This window comes from Triticum urartu, chromosome 7A (genome assembly GCF_056163025.1).
Source record: "Triticum urartu cultivar PI428250 chromosome 7A, HENAU_Tu73, whole genome shotgun sequence".
Classification (NCBI taxonomy): domain Eukaryota; kingdom Viridiplantae; phylum Streptophyta; class Magnoliopsida; order Poales; family Poaceae; genus Triticum; species Triticum urartu.
In genome coordinates this window covers 212,966,408-212,987,378 of record NC_141879.1, presented here as the reverse complement: position 1 = coordinate 212,987,378, position 20,971 = coordinate 212,966,408, and the positions used below count along the sequence as shown (strand labels likewise).

Below are 20,971 nucleotides of genomic sequence, written 5' to 3'. Positions count from 1 at the left end.
TCGCGGTGATAAGAGGAAACCGCCGTAGCCGGTCCGGCCTGAACACAAAAACGAAATGCCACTGCTGCAGCTGCCGACCGCGTGTGGCGCCGCTGCGGCGTCGGCGTCGGCGCCGGGCCCCTTCTTGCTCTCACGGCCGCCGCCCTCGCGGCTGCGCGCGTCGCACGTCCTCTTCGCCTTCCCTCGCCTGAGGAAATACGGCCGCCGGAGCCGCGAGCCGGTACCCACCACCCTCGACGACGACGACGAGGAGGAGGCGGATGAGGACGACGACGACGACATGGAGGAGGCGGTTGACGAGGACATCTTCCTCAAGAACCGGCCCAAGCCGGCCGGTTTCGGCGTGGGGAAGACCTACACCACCGACGTCGAAGAGCAGCTTCTCCGGGAGATGGGCATCGGCGGCGCCGGGCGCAAGAGCAAATCGGCTCCGCCCAAGAGCAGCAAAACCAACGGCTCGGCCACAGAAACCGCCGCAGGTTAGCTTCCTCTGCCTTCTCATCAGCTATTCAGCTCACTGCGTTGCGGCATTTGTTGCTTCAGCATAAAACTGGTACTGCAATGTTCTACAGGAATATTAGTAAATTATACATCACGTCAAAAGTCAAATCGCTAAAGATCGTTTCACCCCATGGGCAACTTCCCATTTGAAATCATGAAGGAAAGAAATCTTATGTATGGTAGTTACTACTCCCTCCGCTCACAAATACTAGAAGATATTTCAAAATGGACTACATACAGAAATGAAACGAGGGAACGAACACACAAAAATGTGTCTCTATAGATCCGATTCAGGAAAAAGTTAGAAAATCTTATACTAACTCTGAACGAACTGCAAAAAAAAAACCGTCTTATCTTTAGTTACAAAGGTAGTATCAACTGCAAAAATGATCTATCTTATACCAATAATGGTCGATGTTATTCAATTTGAACTGCAAAAACGTCTTATATTTAGTTATAGAGGTAGTATTTGTGAAAGGAGAGAGTAGTTACTTACAAGGGCTAAAAATGCAGTCAAGTAGTTAAATAAAATGTGAGGGAAATTCTCAGATTGTTGAGAAATGCTCAATTCTTACAAGCAGCAAGCTGGTAATTCTCAGATTTTCGGTTGCTCCGTCGTTCCGTTCTAACACTGACCATTACTGGTGTCTTATGACGTTACGTCATATACACATGATCTCTCTTTACTCACTAAGTCCAACTTCGAAGGCCAGTGACAAAAACCAATGTTCAGGATATCTGGTACCATACCGGTCGGGTGCTGAGTAGGGATTAATCGGCGAATCAACCATTTAACTGAATTTATCGGTAACCAATTTATAGGGAGGTTAACTAGGGTCAAATCTATATATCCTAGGCTATATAACAACATGCAATGTACTAAGTGTCTAAATATGGAATCCTGGGCTATAAACAACATGCAATGTACTAAGTGTCTAAATATGCAATCCTGGGTTACATAGCAACAAGGAAAACTGTTGCCTTAATGTTCTGATGATGTTGCAGCCGATCTGGAAGGCCATAAACCTGCACATCGAAAAGTAGGGAGGGAGCAGGCCAGTTTTGGGCTAAAAAATGCCTAGCAGTTAATTGGCCCAGCCAATAATTCGGCCTGACAGCTGATAAATCGGCTTGTCAGACAAATTAACTGGACCTACCAGTTAAAATGGCTCAAAATAGCGCTTCTCGTATTGGGAGGGGTCTGAATAGCAGCTAACTGACCGATATTGGAACAGTTAACTGACCGATATTTGGAACAGTGACAAAAACATGTTCAGAAACTACCTCATGGAATTTCAGCAGCCTCAAAGTGAATGTCGATATGATGCAATTTATGTTTTGCTCTCAATGTAATTTATCTACTCGCCTTAAGTGCCTGTTCGGGAGTACTCCAACTGCCAGCTTCTCCAACTCTACCGTTGGAGTTTGGCCGAATGGTCTAACTCCATGGAGTTGGGATGGAGGAGCTGGCTGCCCGCTACGTGTATTTTCGAAGGAGTTGAAAAGCTACTCATTTATTTCTCTTAAAATTGGAGAAGCTAGAGTTGAGGAAAACTAGCTCAGATTGCCACCTTAGTAGATAAATCAGCTTTGCATTTTGGAAACCTTTTGAAATTATTGGCACTTCATTTTGTGATTTAGCAGTTGTGGAAGGTTTTGGAGAAATTCTTGTTGAACATAAGCCGGATCTTATTGATGAATTTCCTGTACGTTGTCACAGATTGCAGTAATGATGGCGTTCATGTTCGTATTTGGAACCTCCCGAAAAAGAAGAACATACATAAGGACCTGAACCTAGCTTTCAAAGGGTTTCCTGGCCTGGTAACTATAAACCCAGCAAACTCTGGAACTAAGAAGACCCGTGATCCTATTTGTAAGGGTTTTGCATTTGTCAAACTGGAGTCAGTGGACGCTGCGACGAGGTAATTTATTTTCTTCACTCTTTTGACATTCTTGTACAATTATTTGTTTCTTCACAAATTCCTTTTTGATATCCATCAAAATTCCATGTGTGATTACTTTATTGCTTGGTACTTATAGAATCCAAAAAACAATGCTGTTAGCTCATTGTTGAATCTCCCCAGTACAGTGTTTAGAAAACACCTAAACCATGTGCCCTCCCATCTCATCAATGAAGAAAGGTTTGCTGATGTTGCTCACTGTTAGCTGAATCTGCTGTCATCCAACATTGCTGAAATAACTGAACTACAGCACTACCTTGGACATTCTTGTTCATCTTCTCCATGTCCTTGCTCCTGGAATGCATCAATTTCACTCTTCTTCTGCCAGCAGGCACAACGACATGATATATGTACTTGAAAGTACCATGCCGATTTTCTGTGCAATTTCGCTCAGCCTCTTTCTTTGTACCATTTGGTTTCGAATTATTCAAAACATGTCATACTTTGTGTCTGCAGGTTTGTTGAACTGTACTCTCGTAAAGCTGTGTCGTTCGGCAAGGTTGAGAAGCCAATCAAGTGCTGTATTGTTGAAGGGCACATCTCTACGGATCCTTCAGGTCCAGCATCCAGCAGTCAGCCACCAGGGTCGAACCCACAACGGTTGGTAGCCGTAAGATGAGCAGCACAGTTGATCTGTCATCAATCCAGTTGCCACTCGGTACTTCAACAGACGGAGAATTCCGGGAAGAAGGTTCGCTACATAGATATTGGCATGCTTCGCTCAAGATTGCGAAGACACGGACCGTTTGGTCGGAATTCCCGATTTTGTAGATGATATCAAGCATTGACATTAGCAGGAAGCCCTTTCTCCAATGGGTTTATTTAGAAGATAGGCAGGGATTAGACTCAGGTATGCAGTGGTTTTTTTTAGTTAAATTCACGTGAATGTATTGTGTCTAAATTAGGTCCACTGTTTCGGAGAAGGATTTGAATCTAAATCCGCGGCGTCGTTATAAATCCCCAGATTAAAGTTGCTTCAAAGTTGATTGCGATACGTGGTCCGGATGACAAAGGGGTGATGTTTGTGGGCTAAACCTTGAGCTGTTTTATCAATCAATGTGTGTTACTGAAAACTACCAAGTAGAGCATGGCAAATGTGCGTGCTACCTAAATTGTTGGTGTTCTCTGAAGGAACAACTTAGCAAGCGCACCAAGGCACTGCATGCGTCTACATTACCGCATTCTTCTCTACCAAGGAGGCACGCACATACATAATTGAAGGAATACTCAGAAAACAAAAATAGTAATTAAATAAAGAGTAAAAAAAATGAAAATATTTTAAATAAACTTGACCTTTCATTGTACTTGTTAAAAAATCAACAAAAGAAAAACCCCGTTGACTTTAGGGAAAAAACACTTTTTTGGCCAAAAAAGTGTGAAGAATGACCTGTATATAGCAATAAAAAAATTCCCTGAGTCAATGATGGTTTTAATTCGCAGATAATTATGTACTAGTGCAAAAGAAAGTCAAGTTTATAACACCCCCCCCCCCCCCACACACACACACAGAAAAAAACTTCTATTTTTTACTTTTATTTATTTTTCCATATAGGGTGTATAAACACCTAGGAACCAAAGGGCATTTTCCATGCTATGTCTCTGTTTGGAGCAAATTGCCAAATTTTATGAAATATATAGAGTAATATTGAACTATGTATTTAGCCGGTGATAGACATTTTTTATAGGGTATATGCTATAGAAAGACGCATGAGTTTCTCATAAAAGAGAAGCCCAAGAGGGCGTAAATAGCAGTTAGGATGTAGGCTAAGAGGCTAGAGTTTAGGATGTGTTTGCTAGCATGCATAACCTTTTTTTGGAACGTAGACGCTAGTCGCGTCCGGCTTTAAATTAATAAAGCCAGAAAGGCAGCATCCAAGGGTTACACAGAACACACATCACACAGCAGTCTTAAAAGGCCACATCAGCCACGCACAACACATCACAAAGTTCTTAAGGTAGGACCCGACCCACTCTAACTCAAAAGCTAGACCCCAAAAGAAAACAGAAGGCGCTTCAATTCGCTTGCCGCAGTCTTGGGATACTTGTAGCGATCTGTTCCATTGTGCTCCTCATGAGGTCGACATCACATTGTTTCCCCAGCGGCGCCCAGCTCTGTAAAAATAAATGGCATTTGAAAATAACGTCAGTCGGATTAGCCGGAAACTTATGTTCCATGGTCATCTTGTTACGCACTGTCCAAAGGGTCCAAAGCAATGCACCCACACAAGTCCACACAATCCTGGCTTTGGCACCGCTCTGCGCGTGCAATATAGTTAACAGCTCAGTCCCCGATCTAGGATTCCAATTCTGTTGGAATACCTGGCGCACCGCGCTCCAGGCAAAACGAGCCAGTGCGCATTGGAACATGGCATGGTTCGCATCCTCCAGCGACTCACATACCACACACGTCCCGTCCGAGGGCCCGTTGCGTTTAGCTACGTTATCAGCCATCGGTAACCTATTGCGGAACAATTGCCAAAGGAAAATCTTAATCTTTAGCGGCACCCTAGCCTTCCAAAGGTTCCTAGCAATATCTACAGCGGGACCCTCCGTCAACCTATTGTACAGGGACTTCACCGAGAATTTACGAGACGCCGCCAGGTCCCAAGAGACCACATCCTCATCCGTATTCAAAGTAGTGTGTCCCACTTGCGCCTGAAGCAAGTCCCAACTTGCTATTTCCGCCGCGTTTAGCTGTCTCGGAAAGTGAATTGCAGGTGGCGTTGAGCGTAAAGCGTCTCCCACCAAAATTAGCGGGTCCGCCGCCACCTGGTATAACAGCGGGAACTCCTGCCAAAGCGGCCTGTCACCCAACCAACGATCCAACCAGAACCTGATAGACCTGCCGCTATTCACCTCGAATCTCGCCCCTAGTGAGAAGGCCGGCCTAACCGCTTGGAGCCCATTCCAAAACGGCGAGCCCGATTCCTTGGCAGTGAACACATTCCCGTCCGGGAAGTATTTTGCCCGAAGGAGGTCCGCCCATAGACCGCCTTCATTAGAAGCTAATTTCCACCACCATTTGGTAAGCAAGGCCACATTCATAAGTTTGGAATTAGTGATCCCTAACCCACCATACTTCTTAGGACGACACACCGCTGCCCATTTCAACATATGGTATTTCTTTTTAAGCCCCACTCCCTCCCAAAAGAATTTGGATCGTGGGGTATCAAACTTCCCATGCACCCCATCTGCCAACAAGAACATGCCCATCGTAAACAGAGGGAGGGAGGACAAACTAGAGTTGGTGAGAATCAATCTAGCCGCAGAAGACATAAAACGTCCCCGCCATGGACTAACCCTATTGGCGACTTTACCATACAACGGTTCCCATTCGGAGATGGCAAGCTTTTTATGCAAGATCGGGAGCCCCAGGTACTTAATTGGAAAACTCCCTAGTTTACAATTAAGGAGGTTAGCTATCTTGGCCCGATCGTGTTGGTCCATTCCCATTATAAAAACCTCACTTTTGAGGAAATTAATCTTGAGCCCCGACATCATTTCAAAGGCGAGGAGGAGAAACTTGATAGTTGCAATGCTGTGTTCATCGGGTTGAAACAACAACATCGTATCATCCGCGTATTGCAGATGCGTCACCCCCCTGGAATGAGGTGTGGCACTAAGCCTTTCACATGACCCGCCCCTCGAGCCCTTGCCACCATCGCAGCAAGCGCGTCGGCCACGAAATTAAATATCAAAGGGGAGCTAGGATCTCCCTACCGGAGTCCCCTTTTGTTTCGAAAGAATTTGCCCATCTCCCCATTGATCGACACCGCTGTTTGCCCACAACTAATCAGGTGCATAATCCTATGAACAAAGCCTGCATCAAAACCCTTTTTGAGCAGCACCTCCCGCACGAACTCCCAGTTCACGCGGTCGTAGGCTTTCTCGAAATCTAGCTTGAGCAGAACCCCTTGCTCTTTTGTTCGTTTTAGCTCATGCACGATCTCCGCGAGTGCAACTGGTCCCTCCAATATGTTGCGCCCTTTGATGAACCCGGTCTGACACCTACTAATCACACGTTGAGCAATAGGTGTCAGCCGGACGGTGTAGGCTTTGGCACACAGCTTAAAAGGAACATTAATTAGCGTGATAGGCCTAAATAACTTGATGCAATCCGCGCCCTTAACTTTGGGGATGAGACTAATCACCCCAAAGTTTAAACGGGCCAGATCCACTTGGCCCAGCGCAAAGCCATTGACGATTGCGTGAAACACGTGTTTCAGGCTCGGCCAATTTTTTTTGAAAAACTCAACCGGCCACCCATTAGGACCCGGGGCCGTGCCTGCTTTCATGGAGGCAAGCGCACGGTCAATCTCCTCCGGGAGAAAATACAGGACTAGTCCTGCATTTTCTTCCTGAGAGACCCGCTCAGGAGGCTCCCACAAATCCTCCCGAAGACAGAGCCGCTTCTCCTCGGCCGTCCCTAACAGCCCTATGAAGAAGTCATAAATGTGCTTACTGATCTCCGCCTGGGTGACCAAGACCCTATCCCCATGATTAAGGCGAAGGATAGCACATTTATGCTTTCTTCCATTGGCGTACGCATGAAAGTAACCTGTATTTGCGTCGCCTTTGGTCACCCACTTGATGCCGCCCCTACGGCGCCAATACTCCTCTTCGGCTCTCAGGATGGAGAGCACTTGGTCTTCCAGCGCGTATCTCTGCGCCCACTCCTGCTTAGAGAAGGATCGCACGTCCGCCTCCGCGTCAAGCGTCGTGATTTGATCCATCAGCTTGGCGCGTTCCTTTTTGGATTCACTACCAAAATTGGCTCCCCAGCCCCTGAGGAACGCACGAAGCCTAGCCGCGGCTATCGACCAAAACTCGGTCGGGCCCCTTTGGGGGCCCATATGAGACACAATAGAATCCCACCTCTCGCGCACCATGCTCTTGAAGCCCTCTGCTTCAAACCATGCTGTTTCGAAAAAGAATCTACTACTACGACAAATCTGCTCCTCCCCTGAGGAAAAGATCAGCGGAATGTGGTCAGATCCGATCCTAGTCTCTGCCACTAACGAGCACATCGGGAAAAGCGCTTCCCACTCCGGGGTAAAGAATACACGATCAAGAACTGACCTAACCAGACGGAGCTGTTTGTTGGTCCACGTATATCTCGCCCCGGTCCGGGCAGCCTCACGTAACGAGGCCGCCGCAATTGCGTTGTTGAAAAGGGACACCCTAGCCCAGTCGACAATGCCGTTGTTCTTGTCCGAACCCGATCGGATCAAGTTAAAAATCCCCTCCCACAATGACCGGGAGGTTAGCTGCCCGTTTGGCCCCCACCATCGCCGAGACCTCATCTAGAAAACCTGCAGACTTCGAATGATCCGCAGGCCCATAGACACCAATAACCACCCAAACCAGGTTGGAAGCACGGTGCCTAATCGTGGCCATAATGCAAAATACACCAAATTCCCACAACATTACATCACATACATCACTTTTACAACCCATGAGAAGGCCACCCAAATGGCCCGAAGCAGGAACCCAATGCCAATCAAATCGCTGTAACGGGTCGATCGCAAGTAAATCACGGGAAGAAAAGTCAGCCTTGATGGTTTCCTGTAACGCAACCACGTCAATGCCCTCCTTGGCCATGTATTCCCTGAGCTGCGTGCGACGCCCTACGTGCCCACAGCCCCGAATATTCCAAAACAAAAACCGCATTACAGCACCCGATTACGAAGGCGAACTCCTCGCGAGCTCACCGCCTTTTGCACTCTCTTCCTAGCCGGCGCACGGCTGGAAGAGGGGATGTCAGAACCTTCCCTCGGCTCTGCCTCCCCTTCGGGCACCACCACTGCCAACTGACCCCCTAGGCAGTTGTTCTGTGCATCCGAGGCATGGCACTGCGCCGCCGCCTCGGCCAAGGCAGCTTGTGCCTCCTCGCGCGCACGCACTAACGGAATAATAGCAGTAGGGCTAGTCCCCAATTCAACCCCACTATCATGTAAAATCGAAGCAAGATGCTCATCCGAGAATGCGCTGAGTATTTTAAAAGATGGGAGGGGGTTACCTGACACGTCCAAGTTCTTGTCTGGCACACGCAGCTTCGCGCTCTCCATGGATGAGAGATCCCACAACGTGGCCTTCGCCCTGGTACCCGGCTCCCGCGTCGCCACCGGCGTGGCCTTGGAGAGCTTGGCCTTGAAGCCCACATCCCCCGCCGCCAACTCCGTCTCCAGCTCGCCATGCAGGGAAGCCGCCACGCTTGGGGTGGACTGGGCCACGGTCTTGGGCCCCGGCTTCCTACCCGCCGTCTTCTTGGGCGGCCTGCCCGTTCCCCCTGAGCCCCGCTTGCCCGAGGCTGGGGTGACACCATCCTTGGTCAGCTCAGCAGCCCCACCCTACACAGCCACCGGAGAGGAGGGGATGAGGTCCTCCCCCCCACCAGCCCCGCACCAGCATCAGCCCCGGACGCTAACGCCAGGGAGGGACGAGGCGCCGGAAACTGTAGCGGCAAGTTGGATCCATACTCATCAAAGGCTCCTGCCAGATCACGCGCCAGGTTCGGGCCACTCACGGCGGTATCCTGGGTCGCCACCACCATCGCCCGCCCTTCCATCGTGCCAAGTTTGTCCCACGTATCTGTGTCAATGGAAGTATCTTGCATGCTGTCTTCTAGATCCTCTTCTTGCCCTCCCATCACCACGTCCTGCCGCGACTGCCTAGCACTCTGCCCCGCCTCCGGCTTGCCTTTGGCAGCAGTAGGGGCCGCCGGGGCCGGATCACTGGCCTTGGGCGGAGGGGGTGGTTGGGACGCTCCGGATCCCCCAACACCAGACCCCGCTCCACCCGCGCCCCTACGCTGGTTCGGCCGCTCCACCTCAACCTTAATCTGATATTCTTCATGGTTAAACCACACTTCCACCGTGCCGCTCAGCTTCTCTCGTGCCTTACAAGCCAGTTTCATCCTCACCGGCCCCAACCGAATGAGAGACAATTCATCCACCACAATTGGCCGCCCCAACATCTTAAAGCCTTCCTTGACCCTCTCCTCCCTGCGGTGTTTTTGGGGGATGCCGTGGAGTTTAACCCACACTTCCGGCATGGTCATCGGTTGGATCACCTCATGGAGTCTGTCCCGCACCCTTGCGGTAATGTCATCGGAAGGGAGGAAAAGTTTTCCACTTGACTTGGCCATGTGCAGGAGATCTGCTGAGGGAAACACCACCAGGAAGTCATCATCGCCCACCTGCGTAACTTGCCAGTCCCAATCACTTGTGACGATGTTCTTGAGCTCTTGCTTCAGAATCCGCAGGTTGAGCTTGTCCGGATCCGCTGAGAGGATCGCCGCGTTTGCCACCTTCTGGTCGACCGGCCGCTCCTCCTCCGCATCTTCGGCAAATTCGAGACAGAAGAATCCCTCTCCCGAAATTGCACTCCCCATGATCTGCAGCTTGGCCGCCCTGCCACGCGACGGGCAATCAGTGGAAGCGTGGCCCTCCTCCTTGCATAGCACACACAGGGGTTTGAAAGTGCACTTGGATTGGAAGTGCCCAAGTCTGCCGCACTTGAAGCACTCCACGTCCGGCACGTCTTCCACCGGAATGGGCTCCCCCGCCGTTCCTTTCGCTGCAGGAGCGTCGCCCCCGCGCGCGGCTCGGCCGTCGCCCGCTGCTGCTGGGACAGGGGATCCCCATGCCCCCCGCCGCAGAAGGGGTGCTCCACCGCCTTGTGTTCCAGCTCCCGACGCCGCGGCGCGGCCTTCTTCCTCTTCTTCTTTTCTTGCTGCTGCTGGATCCACCATGGAGGAGGAGGACCCCAATCCCCTTCCCGACCATGTGGCTCCACCTGCCCGCCGCGCTCCTCCCGAGCCGCACGCGACTCCCTCTCGCCTCTGTCGTCTCCACGGCCACGCATCGCCCGCTTCGCCTTCTCGCGCAGCTCCCGCTCCCGCCTGCGCTCCGCCTCCAGATCCGCCGCCTCCATCGGTCTCTTCTCCACCCGCCGGTCCCCCATCATTGCCTCCGCAAAGGATCTAAGAAGGGGAGAGAGTGGAGAAGCTAGCTTGATGCGCCGAGCCAAGTGAGCCCAGCGCCGCACTTCTCTTATGGCTGCGGGAAACCCTAACCAGGGCTCCCGACTGCCCTTCGCGGCCCATTTATATCCCAGCGCAAGTCTAGTGGGCGGGCAAGATGGGCTGGGCCTCTCGCGCCCCTCTTCGGGCCGCATCGGGCCACCCACCAAGGCCACTTCCAAAGTGGGCGCCATAGCGGGCCCCGCCCCACCTAGGCCCACTCCGCCCCGCAGCCCAGATGCATAACCTTTTCATAACAGTTGTAATTGTTTGGTAGCATGTATGTGTTGACAGATGCTAAACTAAAATTTTGTTTGGTAGCATGCATCTCCTAAGATATGTTGTGTCAAGACTTTGTTGGTAGCATGTAACTAAGGTAAATGTGGTATTGGGACCATCAATAAGGGTGTGCGAGCTGTGCGACCGCAGAGGCCCCCCAAATCTTACCCTTGTAGTGGAGGAGAAGGACTCGGTAGGGAAATCTCCATGCCTTGATTTTTCGATTCACCCTTTATACATTGGTGGAACTGAAGAAAAGACTTGTAGCAGCGGCATGGAGACTTTCTTTGAAACTCCGATGGTCGGGGTGCAGAAGAAAGAAGGGAGGAAAAAGGCGTGAAGCGTTATTGGGCTCATGGAGTAATGGGCCTAATATTGTTTCGTAAGAATCGTGGCCTTAGTGGATTAGGTTGTATTGTTCTCTTTCTTTTTGCTAGGATGATATGTTGTAAACTTCAATGTTATATGAGAGAATTGATTCGATTATTAATCAAGATTTGATTTTCCACCTTGGAGAAGATTAAGTATGAACATGAACATGAAATTGAAATTGAAAGTTTCATTTCAGACATACTAGGAAGAGGATGTTTTTCAGTATAACATGAGGAGCCTCTGAATATTACCACTATCTTGGCATCAGTATTTATGTTGCTAAACATATTAAGAAATACATACATTTTGAAGCTATATAACAAAATGAAAATATGCTTGTGGTATCTGCTATTCCAGTTTTACGGTCTCGTTCTACTTTTTGCACCGGGTCCTCAAATTGGATTAGCAGATAATGCAGGCATAAATGAGAATATATTTATGGCAGATCCAGTGATAATAGTTGGTGTTGTAAGCATTGATATATTTTTCCTATATATACTTGGCCAAAAATTATAAAGCTAACATACACTGGATTTTGACATGCATGAAGTACGGTTTGTTGTTATGTGTTTTTTTAAGTTCTCGGGACCAAAGAGGCACTTGTTATTACTGCACGGTGGAAGCAAACAAATTGGTGCACAGTGCTTTACAGTCCATCTAGCGAGCAAGACCTTTTACGATCCATCGCCTGCTTTTCCTCAACCCATCTTGCCTTTCGCATCCCCTATTTCTTCCCATCACGAAAAGAGACCACCGCACCGTACGTACATCTCGGAGAAACCAAACCCACGATCCAAGCAAAGGCCAGGCCACACCGTCGTCAGCCAAGCCGATGGAGGGCAGCGTGGGCGCGGCAGGCAGCGTCCGTCCGTCCCCACCCCACCCACATCCTCATCCCCTGCGGTACAGAGTACAGTACAGTAGAGACCGACGTGTGAATGGATGCCAGCCAGCCAGCCAGCCCCGCCGAGCCGGGCCGGGCCGACACGCGACCCACCGGGCAACAGTTCTCGCGGAAGCGCCAAAGGTGTGCAGACACAGAGGAGCGGAAGGAAGGACGGCGCGCGCCCCTGTAGCCGTAGGTCACCACCCCAGCACCGTCCCCGTCCGTCCGCTGTTCCCGTCGGCAACGGCCGGGATGAAACGGGCGACGCGGACGTGGCTGCAGCGCCGCGGGTCGGGGCCGCGGGACAAGGGCGTGACGGGCACGGGCGCGCGCGCATGATTGGGGCGGCGAGAGAGATCTGTAGCGGCACGTGCGAGAACCGGCCATGTGCGGGCGCACGCCGTCGTCCTCCTCCTCCCCGTGACGGGCCCCACGCAAGAGGACAAAAGCGGGCCTCTGCCCTGCGCGCTCCGGCGCTCGCCGCCCGATCTGCCTCGCGGCGAGCAAAATTACTGTTCTGATAAAAAGGCTAACAAAATCCTTATTTGACTTTGTTTAAAAAAAAAATCGATTTTGACCTCTTTGGGTGACGCCAACATCCCTGACGTCTGGGTTGCGAAACAGACGCCAGGAACCCTGGCGTCTGGCCCCTGGCCCGCACTGCCCGTTGACCTGCTGACGTGGCAAAGGGGCCAGACACCAGGGACCCTGGCGTCTGGCCCTGGTAAATGGATAACCCCTGCGGGCCGAGCCCAACCACCCATCTCTTTTCCTCTCCTGGCGGCGCACGAACAGACGAACAGAGGGCTTCTCTCCTTCGCCCCTCTTCTCCCTCACACCAAATCCCCCCTTGATCTACTCCATCCTCCATCCAAATTTGTGGATCTGAGGCCCCCAAGCATCCTTGAGGTATTCTCCCCCATTCCCTCCAATTTATTTGGGTTGAGTCCTCTTCTTTTTTATGCATTATTCAACACTAGGTGATGTTAGATGAATAGATGGTTTCTTTGTTTTAGGAAATTGTTTGTAGTTGATAGATGATTTGGTAGGCAGTAGATGATGTGTAGTTGAACATGTAGGCAAAATCAATTCCGTTTTGTGCATATGTTGTCCATAGGACAAATTTTTTTGAACTAAGAGGAGTGATGAATACATGATTTTTGTATGTAAAATAGACTTGTTTGATAATTTGGTTTGATAGATGATGTGTGTATGTGGTATAACAATACATTTGAATTTAAATATGATGTCTCTATGTGTAGATAATCCTATTGTTGACATACTTTATTTGCAAAACACATGGTGAAATTTGGTACTCTAGATGCTATTTATTTGCATATGTGACACCATATTATTTGACAAATTTATTTGCTTGAGATGATGTTGGTATGTTTGAGAAGAATTATGTGTGCATATGAAGAAGAATAAAATGATGTGGTTATGTTTGAGAAGAATGGTGTGTTCATATGGCATAACTTGGAGAAGAAAATTGTATTGTTTGATATTGTTCATGTATTCATAGATGTTTGTGATTTGTTTTGTAGGATGGCGGATGGTGATGGACCTTCGTATGATGGATTAATCGATGAGTGGGATAAGGAGCATCGTGCTCGTGCCATTGAGAACGGACATGTAAGAAGCAAGACTTATCAATTTTCGTTGTTTCTCATTTGTGTTCTTGTATTGATTAAAACATCACTTTATTTGCAGCTTGTAGTTGCTATGCGCATGAGGGGACATTCGGCTGATGACTTTACTTACGACCCGCGGTACGAGCCTTATATTCGGAGATTGGGTCTTCTCCCATTCGTGTTGCAGTTTAAGCGACGCGCTCCGCCCGTGAACCACGCGGCGCTGACCGCACTTGTGGATCGTTGGAGGCCGGAGACTCACTCGTTCCACCTTCCATTTGGAGAGATGACGATGACCCTTGAGGACATGGCTATGATAAGCGGCCTTCCTATCAACGGACAAGATGTTACCGGTCGTGTCAGTGCCGTTAATTGGCGAGAACGGACTGGCATTTTAATTGGTGTTCAGCCCGACGCCCCTGAGGAAGGCAAGGCCGATACCGCGAGAGTGAGGCATTCTTGGCTAAAAGCGGTTAGAGGAAACACCAATCCGTGTCCTCAGGGTGCTAATGACGTGGTTGTGCAGCAGTACGCGCGGGCCTATCTTTGGTATGTGCTAACCAAGGTAGTCTTCTCAGATGCAACCGGGAACTCGGCCCTCTGGATGTTCCTGGAGCTACTCAATAACTGGGATACCCAGTATAGCTGGGGTTCGGCCGCACTAGCATATTTGTATCGTCAGGTAAGAGATATTTGCAACCATTTAACTTGCATTTGTCATGCGCCTCCATATCTAACATGTTTGTTTGATTGCAATTTGACTTGGCGTGTCGCAGGAAAGGAGATACATCCTCATTGTCTGGGTTTGTTTGGAGCCTATCCGTGTGGATGTGGGAGCGGATCCCGGTTGGACGGCTCGATATCAAGGACCCCAACATGGCAAACCCACGGGGTAATCCAGACGGGCTGCATGATGATGATCCATATCGGCGCCCTACGCTTGCTTACTATTGGGAACAAGTGACAGTGTACACAGGAAGCTCGCATGTGCGATACAAGTGCTATATGAACGAGCTAGACACCTTGACTGCTGAGCAGGTATAGAGAAGTTCGATGAGATGAAATTTAGTCAAGAATGAAACTTGTATCTAACAATGTATCTCTTTGTTTTGCAGGTACATTGGTTGCCTTATATGGAAGATCGTGACTATGATCTTAATGAGATGTGCACGCGTGATAGCCATCTTTGACGGGCGAGGTGCCCAATGATATGCTTCTTCGCAGTCGAGTGGCACTTTGTAGACCGTGTGGTGAGACAATTTGGAAGAAGACAAGGTATTCTAATTGAGGAGAGCAACAAGGAAATGCTATCTCTGCATCCGTGAGCAAGCATGCCTTGAGTATGTAGTAGAGCATTGAATAAGTCTATGTTTGCTAATGCTTTGTCCCGTGCATCATTTGTAGGTTTGATCGAAGGAACAATCAGGATATATCGGACTGGGCAAACAAACACCGTGCATGGATAGAAATTTGGAATCAAAGAGACACGTTAGTGCAATCAGAGAATAGACCTCACAATCAGTCAGCATATCAGAAGTATCAAGTGTGGTATGCGGATCGTTACCGGTTAAAGCTAAAGCCTGGTTGGACTCACGAGGAGTGGTCGGAGTTGGTGTCTGAAGACCCGGAGACTGCAGAAGGTTATCATACCTTCAACACGGCTGTGAGAGACACCAGAGGGGCTCACGTTGACTATGCGCCGATGCATGACGAAATGGTAGTCTGTTTGACCTATTCTAACAAACTTGCATGCATCATGTTGTCTTCTTTCAAATACATAAGTTTGGTGTGTTCATGAATTGCAGGGCAGATCGTTGCTTCTGTGCGTCAACGATGCCAATGTTGCACTGAGTCATCCACCTGGTGGTGTATTATCTGAGAGGACTCTTAGGAGCACGATGGAGGTGTGACCAATATATTATAAAAGTTTCTTTTCGCGAATTATTTATTTGTATCTCATATCATAGCATATTTTGTGTTGTTGCAGAAGTTCAAGAAGCGGTTCCATAAGATGGCAGCAATGCTTTCTTGCCATGGTGCTCAGTCCAGTGACGTGTATGCACCTGGTACCCGCGTCAGAGCTAATAGACGGCGTTATATCCAGAACGATGAGGACATGGAGGAGGAGGTCCATGAAGAGGAGCCATCACATCAAGAGAAGCCAACACAAGATGAGGAGCATGAGTATGATGCAACACATTAAGAGGATCATGAGTATGATGTTGATTCTCCACAACCATCACAGGTTACACAACCGACACAAGGCAATGCTCGCTCTAGGAAAGGCAAAGCCATAGCTAAGACACCAGGCAAGAAAGGTAGAAAGAAGACAGGGAACACACAATTCCATAGTCCGGAGTATCCTCATCAGCTGATCCCAACAGGAATGCAAAGATATAAGGCCAACATTGAGGCGGAGGAGGAGGCATACAACAAAGAGGAGGAGGAGGCTAGCGAAGAGGAGGAGCCTACACTTGCAGCACTCGTGAAGAGAGGAAGGAGGAAGTGAGCTTCTTGTTTGGAAGTGTATGAACTAGGTGGTGTTTGTATGCATGAACTTGGTGTTGTGGTAAAAACTTTTAAGGTTGTCTTGAATTTGGTGTCTTATGTATGCACTTGGTGTCTTATATATGCATGAATTTGTCGTGATGAAAAATCTGTGAATTTGTTGTCGTTTGTATGGAAGAATTTGTCGTGGTGAAAGTTCTGTGAAATGTGCTATCTTCTGTGTTTTATGAACCTGTCATATTATTATATATGTGCTATCTTCTTGTTGAAATAAGTACAAAATAATGTATAGGGTCCCAGACGCTAGGGTCCCTGGCGTCTGGTATGAAGTCAGGGGACCAGACGCCACGATCCCTGGCGTCTGGTTTGTAGTCAGGGGACCAGACGCCAAGGTCCCTGGCGTCTGGTGGTCGACTGGAAGCAGAGGCATGGGACAGCAGAAACAGGGCAGCCAGACGCTAGGGTCCATGGTGTCTGGCCCTGGTGTAGTAGTTTCTATCAAACACCTGTTGTATCGAATGACAATCATTAGTGTTCACATAGATATTTTGTTCTATCAAACACCTATAGTATCACATAATAGCAAATGACAAACATTAGTGTTCACATAATAGCAAATGACAAACATAGTTATCACATAATCTCAAATTACACAAATAGTCTCGAATGAGAAGTTCATCACATACAAAGTCTCGAATGACATAAGTAGTTCATAACCACGATGGTCCACGATAATTGAAACGACATGAACATCACATATAACTCGGTTTCCTGTAGCAATGCAAGTCAACAACCCTTTCCCATCCCCATTCTTGCAGCATTTCTTGAATCTTGTCATCATCAGTTATGTCAACCAATTTTCTTTCGCCGGGGCCATCTGACTGCTTCCTGCTGACATAGTACACAAAATCCTCATCCTTCAACCCTTGCTTCAACATGAATTTAGTCTTCAACCAATCGAAAGTGAGGTCCACTTCACTAACTTGCACAACACATGGAGACAAGCCTAGGACATGAACAACAGGGCTAAGCACCCACTGAGTACCCTTAGCCATCTACAACACACAAATCTCTTAGTATCTAACCTATGATACATTAAACCACGAGGAAAACAAACTAGGGTTTACACAAAACTATGATGCATTAAACCAACCAAAAGATGGGGGTGGAGTTGATTTACCTTCTAGTTTCGAAATACTGAAGATCCAACGGTGAAACCGGACCGATTCGTGAGAGATTTGAGGGGGGGTTAGGGTACTGGATGACAGTGAGTGGATGAGAGGGCTAGAGGTGAAAGTGAGTGGAGATGAAAGGAATGAGAGGGGTAGAGGTGGAGATGAATGGATGAGAGGGCTAGAGGTGGGCCCAAAGAATCTTATCCACTCGAAACTTGCTCTCTGGATAGGGAGCCAGACGCCAGGGTGCCTGGCGTGGCGTCTGGCTCTCTGAATCGGGCATCAGACAGATCAGACAAGTGTCTGGTCTCCTGCGCGACCAAAATGAGCCAGACGCCAGGGACCTTGGCGTCTGGTCTGGATATGGACCCAGACGCCAGGGTGCCTGGCGTCTGGCTCTCTGGATCGGGCATTAGACAGATCAGACAAGTGTCTGGTCTCCTGCGCGACCAAAACGAGCCAGACGCCAGGGACCTTAGCATCTGGTCTGGATATGGACCCAGACGCCAGGGTTCCTGGCGTCTGGCTTTCTGGATGATCAGACAGGTGTCTGGTCTCCTGCGCGACCAAAACGAGCCAGACGCCAGGCACCCTGGCGTCTGGTCTGTATATGGACCCAGACGCCAGGAACCTTGGCGTCTGGTCCTTGGCGTCTGGCTTTCTGGATGATCAGACAGCTGTCTGGTCTCCTGCATGACCAAAACAAGCCAGACACCAGGGACCTTGGCATCTGGTCTTGTCTGGTCTGGATATGGAGCCAGACGCCAGAGTTCCTGGCGTCTGGCTCTCTGGATAGGCAAAATGCTCTCTGGATATGGAGCCACACACTTTTAAACATTGAAAATCAAACAAAAATATGAACAAAGCATAGTTTGCATATAATTTTAAATAGGTCTCGAATAACAAGTTCACACATGATGTCTCAAATGACATAAGTAGTTCATGACCACATACGGTCTCAAATGACAAGTTCATACATTAAACAAAGTCTCGATATTCCATCATCGATGTCGGTGCCTTTCCATTTGTCTACTGAGTAGTACGGGGCCACTTTCCCTTCTTGTCACGTGCCTCGTCCTCCTCTTGTGCATGGCGAGCCCTTGCAAGTTTTCTTGCCCACTCTTCTTGACGAGCCTCCTTGAAAGTGCAACTATCCCTAGGTGGTTTTGGTAATTCATAACAACATATAGCTCATTGAGCTAATGCTATTCCAAGATGACTATTTCAGGAAAGCTCAATGATTGGCATGGCATGGATGTGAAAGTGGAACCCTCAAAATGCTAAGGACAAAGGATTGGCTCAAGCTCAAAAGCTCAAGACTCTTCATTTTATATTTTAGTGATCCAAGATCACATTGAGTCTTTAGGAAAAGCCAATACTATCAAGGAGGGATGAGGTGTTGCTTAATGAGCCAGTTGCTTCATGTGCTTAGTGATATGCTCCAAAATCCTCAGCTACTTTCCCACTTCCACAAATGACCTAAACCCTAAGCCAAACTCGGTCATACCGATTCTTTCTATCCGGCGCCACCGAGTTTCACTTGTCATAAGCCACTGCCAAACTCTAGCAATTTGGTTCTACCGATAGGGATCTCGGTCTCACCGAGATGGGATTGCAAACTCTCTGTTTTCCTTTCGTAACTTTTCGGTCTCACCGAAAGAGCGAATCGGTCCCACCGAGATTGCAATGTAAACTCTTTGTTTCCCTTTTGTAACTTTTCGATCTCACCGAAAGAGCAAATCGGTCCCACCGAGTTTGCCTGACCAACTCTCTGGTTAGCTTATTACCAAACTCGGTCTCACCGAGTTTGTGTAATCGGTCTCACCGAGATTACGTTATGCCCAAACCCTAACCATATCGGTCCTACCGAGTTGCATGTCAGTCCCACCGAAAATCTCTAACGGTCACTAGGTTTACCTTTTCGGTCCGACCGAGTTTGTTGATTCGGTCCCACCGAGATTGGAAAACTGTGTGTAACAGTTGGATTTTGTGTGGAGGCTATATATACCCCTCCACCTCATCTTCATTCATGGAGAGAGCCATCAGAACACATACACAATTCCAACTCATATGTTCTGAGAGAGAACCACCTACTCATGTGTTGAGACCAAGATATTCCATTCCTACCATATGAATCTTGATCTCTAGCCTTCCCCAAATTGCTTTCCACTCAAATCTTCTTTCCACAAAATCCAAATCCTATGAGAGAGAGTTGAATGTTGGGGAGACTATCATTTGAAGCACAAGAGCAAGGAGTTCATCATCAACACACCATTTGTTACTTCTTGGAGAGTGGTGTCTCCTAGATTGGCTAGGTGTCACTTGGGAGCCTCCGACAAGATTGTGGAGTTGAACCAAGGAGTTTGTAAGGGCAAGGAGATCGCCTACTTCGTGAAGATCTACCGCTAGTGAGGCAAGTCCTTCGTGGGCGATGGCCATGGTGGGATAGACAAGGTTACTTCTTCGTGGACCCTTTGTGGGTGGTTGCTTCTTCGTGGACCCTTCGTGGGTGGAGCCCTCCGTGGACTCGCGCAACCATTACCCTTCGTGGGTGGAGCCCTCCGTGGACTCGCGCAACCGTTACCCTTCGTGGGTTGAAGTCTCCATCAACGTGGATGTAGGATAGCACCACCTATCCGAACCATGGGAAAAACATCCATGTCTCCAATTGCGTTTGAATTCTCCAAACCCTTCCCTTTACATTCTTGCAAGTTGCATGCTTTACTTTCCGCTGCCAATATACTCTTTGCATGCTTGCTTGAATTGTGTGATGATTGCTTGACTTGTCCTACAATAGCTAAAATCTGCCAAGAACTAAAATTGGGAAAAGGTTAAGTTTTTATTTGGTCAAGTAGTCTAATCACCCCCCTCTAGACATACTTTCGATCCTACAAGTGGTATCAGAGCTTTGGTCTCCATTTGCTTTGATCTTCGTAGCTTTTGGTGGTCATAGCCTTGGTTTCACAACCTAGGAGAGTATGGCGTCTAGCGAGGGAAATTATCACCGTAGAGGTCCTTACTTTGATGGTACTAATTTTGCTAGTTGGAAGCATAAAATGAAAATGCATATTCTTGGACATAACCCCGCCGTTTGGGCTATTGTGTGTGTTGGTTTGCAAGGTGACTTCTTTGATGGGAAAGAACCAAACCGTGAAGCTACCGCGGATGAGTTAAAGATGTTGCAATACAATGCTCAAGCTTGTGATATTCTCTTCAACGGATTGTGCCCCGAAGAATTCAACAAAATCAGCCGTCTTGAGAATGCAAAGGAAATTTGGGACACTTTGATTGATATGCACGAAGGTACCGACTCCGTCAAGGAATCCAAGTTGGATGTGCTTCAAAGTCAACTTGACAAGTTCAAAATGAAGGATGGTGAAGGTGTCGCTGAAATGTACTCTAGGCTTGCTCTCATCACAAATGAGATTTCCGGCTTAGGAAGTGAAGAGATGACCGATAGATTCATCATCAAGAAGATTCTAAGAGCCTTCGATGGAAAATATGATACCGTGTGCACATTGATCCAAATGATGCCCAATTACAAAGATCTCAAGCCAACGGAGGTGATTGGAAGAATTGTTTCTCATGAGATGTCACTTAAGGATAAAGAGGAACTTCACAACAAATCAAGTGGT

At 48.4% G+C, this 20,971-nt stretch overlaps 2 protein-coding genes across 2 annotated transcripts; both read left to right on the top strand.

Moving 5' to 3' along the window:
• Positions 1 to 20: 20 nt before the first annotated feature.
• On the top strand, positions 21 to 3,454 carry LOC125521057 (RNA-binding (RRM/RBD/RNP motifs) family protein). The gene is made up of 3 exons (XM_048686118.2): positions 21 to 479; positions 2,222 to 2,423; positions 2,919 to 3,454. The coding sequence occupies exons 1-3, from the start codon at positions 56 to 58 to the stop codon at positions 3,079 to 3,081; spliced, it is 789 nt and encodes a 262-aa protein (XP_048542075.1). The 5' UTR covers positions 21 to 55; the 3' UTR covers positions 3,082 to 3,454.
• Positions 3,455 to 15,070: 11,616 nt separating this feature from the next.
• LOC147959054 (uncharacterized) lies at positions 15,071 to 16,309 on the top strand. The gene is made up of 3 exons (XM_087537110.1): positions 15,071 to 15,370; positions 15,459 to 15,557; positions 15,641 to 16,309. Exons 1-3 carry the CDS (start codon positions 15,356 to 15,358, stop codon positions 15,854 to 15,856), a joined length of 330 nt encoding a protein of 109 aa, XP_087393236.1. The 5' UTR covers positions 15,071 to 15,355; the 3' UTR covers positions 15,857 to 16,309.
• Positions 16,310 to 20,971: the final 4,662 nt, after the last annotated feature.